Source organism: Penaeus chinensis, chromosome 5 (assembly GCF_019202785.1).
Source record: "Penaeus chinensis breed Huanghai No. 1 chromosome 5, ASM1920278v2, whole genome shotgun sequence".
NCBI lineage: Eukaryota > Metazoa > Arthropoda > Malacostraca > Decapoda > Penaeidae > Penaeus > Penaeus chinensis.
In genome coordinates, this window is record NC_061823.1 from 5775776 (window position 1) to 5781006 (window position 5231).

The window sequence follows — 5231 nt, forward strand, 5'->3', positions numbered from 1 at the left end:
TCAAGTAAAATAAATAGACTTTTTGCAGGGGGTAGCATCTCCATATGAATGGATGGAAAAAGTACATCTGATATTAGCTTCTGGGATCTCACATAACAACATTGAAAGCTGTAGATCTCATTTATTACTGGTCCAAAATGTCCAAGCAAAATATTAGATTCACGATAAAAAAAAAAATAATAATAATAGGCTAGTGACTAATATATCGGTCAGGATGTATGCAAGACATAAGGGTGTTTATACCAGACTTGGTGAATGTGATTAATGTGTATATAGAGGTTACTATAGTAAACAGTAACATGTCATGTCATTTTGACTCTGCAATACTACTACACTGCACTATACTGGCAGTACACTATTGGATGGTACTACAAATCTGTGATACTTTAAATTTCTCATTTGAGATTTGGTTTCTATACCAAAAGAGCTAAGGAGAAACTATAAGAAGTGCTTACCAAAGATATTATGAATACATATAGAATTCTGTTCCTTATATTTACACATTTCTACCCACTGATGCTGGGATGGCAAACATACATGCTACGTCCACTGTGTACAGGCCAGGTACAAAGAGACACTTGCATGTGGTTCTTCTTTGCAGTGTTATTTTGTCTTTCTTAGCGTGAACTTTTTCAGTTTTTTTTACCATTTTCCATTGTATGTATTTGTCATTTGATTTGCCTTATCCAGATGGCAATAGATTTCATTGCACAAACTCCATACAAAGTTTTTTCATAATATTCAGTTTTCTGTAATACAACTTGCGCCACTGGCCACGGGGGCCAGTAATTGAATCTGGAGCATGGAAATAGTGTCCTCCCGGGAGCCAGCACTCTTCCAGTCATGGCTCACAGACAGTGCATTCCACACTTGTTTATTGATGGAAATACAGCAAAAAAACCCTTCTAAATGCCAAATGAGTCTAATCACCCTCCAAGGGCTTTATGCATTTGTGGCAAGTCTTTCCCCCTATCACCCCAGCCTTCAGCAGAAACACTTATGACTGCAAGTTCGCGTCACCCTGGCCCATAGGTACATTTTCCCATGACGGCATGTTTGTGACATGATGGTTACACCATCTGGATCATGGGGATTAATTGACTCCTTTGTGGATAAGCACTTGTGGAGCCAAAAATTCACAAAACAAAAATAGGCATCAGTGGATTAAGTTATTACTGCCTTCATTATCATGACCTGTAACCTCGATTTTACTTTTTGCCTTTGTGGAGACACTTTTAAAACTTGCTTATTATCTTAATGTTGTTGAAGAAGTTGGTATAACATTTTACAATTACACTAAGCATAAATTTTTCAATTCCTCCCAAATATCAACTTAATTACCATAAAGAAGATCATATTGCTGTTCACAAAATTTCAGTCTAGTTGTTAACCCCTTGGATCCGGTTGCTTCACGGCAATCACATGAACCAAAATACAGGCATTACGCCTACATGAGCAGCCACTCCGCTGGGTGAGTGTCTTGTTACCACATGTGAAGATTCATGTGGGATGACAAGGCTCTGTGCCTCCTGTTTTCCTTTTTATATTCTATTTTTCTACATAAGCATTTTTAGCTTTTTTGTCTTTTTCAAGTATCTATATTTGTCATTTGATTTACATTATCTTTATTGTCTCTCCTAGGTAGCCTACTACTCAGTGCAAGAAAAATGACAATATTTAACATTTTGTTATTTGTGTCATTTTTTTCCGTAATAAATTTTTTGTAATACAAACTAAACCACTGGTCATAGTGCCAGGAATATGATACTGAGGATGGAAATGGCATCCTTCATGGAGCTGGTGCTTCTGCAATTATGGCTCATAGACATTACATTCCACACTCATTTATCGATGGGAATAATGCAAAATCGCCAAATGAGTCTAATCTGCCAAGATGATGACAACGGAAAGTTAGCCCCACAGCCAGATTTTTCCATGGTGGCATGTCACGTCACCCGCCCCTCAAGCCAAATTTTTTCATGGTGCGATAGTCATGTTACCTTTATCTCACAGCCTGTGGATGACTTGGGGTTTATGTCATGGCTGACTTGCCATATAATCTCATTCTGTAAAAAGAAGATTTGCAACTCTACACAGTGTAACATATCTTATTTATTGAAATGTATTCTAATGTACATAATCAGGCTACTACATGTTTGATATAGGAACTAAAATGCAAATCCTGCATCTCTTAATATGCATCACTTTCCTGGTGCGTCTTGGCAAGTGCCTGGGAGGCAAGCCTTTTCGGCCTAGTACCTGGGGCAGAGGCCAAGTGAACCCCATATTCTCCAGGAGACAGTGGGTTAATCTGCAGGTTTTCAAAAATTAGCATGTTTGACTTTAATGTTGGTTCATTAAAGTATCCTTAGAAAAAGGAGCCTCCAAATGCTCTCTGTCAAATCCAGTTCTGCTTACAGGATAGATAGATAGATTCAAATTTGACTATATGAATTTTTCAAAATGAAATACAAGCATCAGCTATTAGGTGTGAACAAGCTGGGCGTAAATAGGGAAACTGCTGATTCACGCCAATTACATTATATTACTGGCAAATTTTTATTCTACTGTTATTGTGTTGATTTTGTGAAAACTTTCTCATAACATATAGTTGTCAAAATTCTTATAACTTACATGAAAGTTTTAATAACAACAGGACAGACATATGAATGACCATGTTAATGGTGACAGAAAGATTAAACCTAGTACAATAAACTTTTTTTTCCATTGCATGCATTTGCTATTGTCCTTTGGGCTTATGGTAATTTTGTGCATCTTTTTCAGCTGTGTGATCTAGGTTTTGAGGATGAAAGAATAGTTGATGCTCTCTTAAAACACGATAACGACAGAGACAAGGCCCTGGAAGAGCTCATAGCCTAGAGTCCACCAGTGTCTTCCTTTTATATACCACATTGTGATGAGGTCAGCTGAGTTTTACTAGCCATATTATGTGTGCAAGTGTAGAGAATGTAAGATTTTGAGCCACAGATTAGGTTTATAATAATCCTAATGTTTTTGGTCATTGTCTTTATGAAGAAGCCTTTTTTCAAGAACATGGTTGTTCATTATCAGTGTTAGAATGTTTCTAATATATTTTTTAGAAATAACTTTATTTTCTTCTTTTTTTTTTCAAAGAAAAAAAAGTTAAAGAGCAGTATTTTGTAATCTCGAAATCATACGATTGAATCACTACCCATTCATAGCTAAAGAAGACGTGATAATGTGATACAAAAGTTACAAGACCGATATATCCTTTCTTAACTTTCTGTTTATATGTGTTTCTCTCAAAATTTGATCCAAAGACTGCCAGATCTTGAAGACTGGAAAGAACTAGAATGATCATGTGTAAACTGTCATACTGTCTGTTGAGATTTATGATGGACTACGTGCAGTTAATAACTAACCAAAGAAAAGGGAATGATCTCCGTGACGATGGCTTGATAAAGTATCTGTCCCTTAGGTTACAAAGTAATCATTTATCACAAATTTGCTTTATTGTAAATCCTCAAAAAAAAATTATTTAAATGTATAAGAACCTTGTGAAGAAGTAATGTACAAGTGGGAACTACATGCATCTGGAAGTTGATGTTTTATAGGGTCATAGCAGAAAAATATTCAGATCTCTGTTCCTAGCATTTTGTGACACATTGATTTAACTGTTATTATGACAACTAACAAGTAGATTTTCCTTCCATTGAAGTTTACATCATGGAGGATAACATCTTACAATTAGGTACCAATGACTTGCTTCCACATATTCTTTGTCCAAAAAAGTATTACGGCAGAACAAGCCTGAGAACTGGTTGAGAAGAGTTTGAATGTAATATCACATGGTTCCATTATCTAACACCATAAAGGTATGCATTGCTAGAAGAGCATGAAGCAAAGCATCAAGTGATTGACTCTGTTTGAGAACTCATACATTTATGTATTACCTGGCAGCTGTTGAATATGGCAGGGAGTGCTGATTACATGTTAAAAGGATCTTCTAAAAGTATCTAAAATGTTGGATTGTATAGCTAGTAAGGATGGACTGGAATCAAGATATGTGCCATTATTAGAATGTAAAATACATGATATTGGATGGGGAATAATGGTTGCACATTGGACACCTTTTTGGAAAAAAAAAGAAGCAGCAAACATTTTACTAGAGAGGGAGAGAGAAAGAAATAGGAAGCCAGAGCTGTATGTTTATGTTTGTGTTTGTGCGCATATGCATATGTGTGTATGTTTCACTTTTTCTAGGACTTGTCACAAACAGTGCGGGTAATCTATGTGTAGGGTAAGTATTATACATAATAACTGCTTGGAATGTAGTTTCCACTCATATTTCTTGTATTAAGAAATGGGAGTGATGATGAGAAGGTTCCAGTAAGATTATGAAGTATGAATTAGTCAAGGACATGGTATCTTGTAACTTCTAACACTTGTCATGTCATCAGCTGGAGAATGCTTGTAGCATTAACATGTTTGTATTTGTTCTTAGAAGTAAAAAGATTAAATGATAAATCACATGGTTATTCAGTCTCTTTTTTGAATAAATAAAATAGAGGTTGATTTAGAATCTTTTCCACACTCAAATCTTTTTTATCGTCTTGCAGCTGTGATAGATCCCCCACCCCACCCCAGAAACCAAGTTTCAACAAAATAAAAAAAAAATAAAAATATGTATGAATTATTTCATATGCAATATTCTGGTTAAGATTGAAAAGTTAGGTTCTTTTTATGAGTTGATAGAATGTCAAGACAAAGATTTTTTTTAAAATGGCTATCATATTCCTGTTCTTCATATGTTAAAAGTATCCTCCACCTACCTTCTTGAAATTTCATTTATCAGATACAGTGTCTGGAAATGTGAAATATTCTACTATTACTTTTTTCACTTTCTTTAGAGAAAAGGTTACTTGGTTATCCATTGCAGAGTGCAGTTGAGATCACTTCATGTTCACCATCATCATTGTGCCATGTAATAAAGAAAACAGTAACACTAATCTACAGATTTAATTATCCTAAAGTCGTGTGTGCTTATTTATCTGCGTAGAATCTTGGTGTTTTGTCACTTCCATATTTCAGCTCAGAAATATTCTTAAACCCATTGGCAGCAGTTACATGTACTGTCTAAAGTGGTTTGGTTTTATTGATTTTGTTTACACTCAGGTGGCATCACAAGTGCTTATTCATCAAGAAGTTACCATCTGAAGGCCTACCTGATCTTATCTGTTTATCCTCAT

General features: G+C 35.4%; 1 protein-coding gene across 3 annotated transcripts in view; it reads left to right on the forward strand.

The window, feature by feature from the left end:
* Nucleotides 1–4991, forward strand: part of LOC125025646 (RNA polymerase II degradation factor 1-like) — a 25524-nt gene extending 20533 nt beyond the window's left edge. For all 3 annotated transcript variants that reach the window (XM_047613748.1, XM_047613749.1, XM_047613750.1), the window contains exon 6: nucleotides 2785–4991. In XM_047613748.1, coding sequence (XP_047469704.1) covers nucleotides 2785–2880 — 96 coding nt within the window. In that variant the 3' untranslated portion in view covers nucleotides 2881–4991. The remainder of the gene's footprint in view (nucleotides 1–2784) is intronic.
* Nucleotides 4992–5231: the final 240 nt, after the last annotated feature.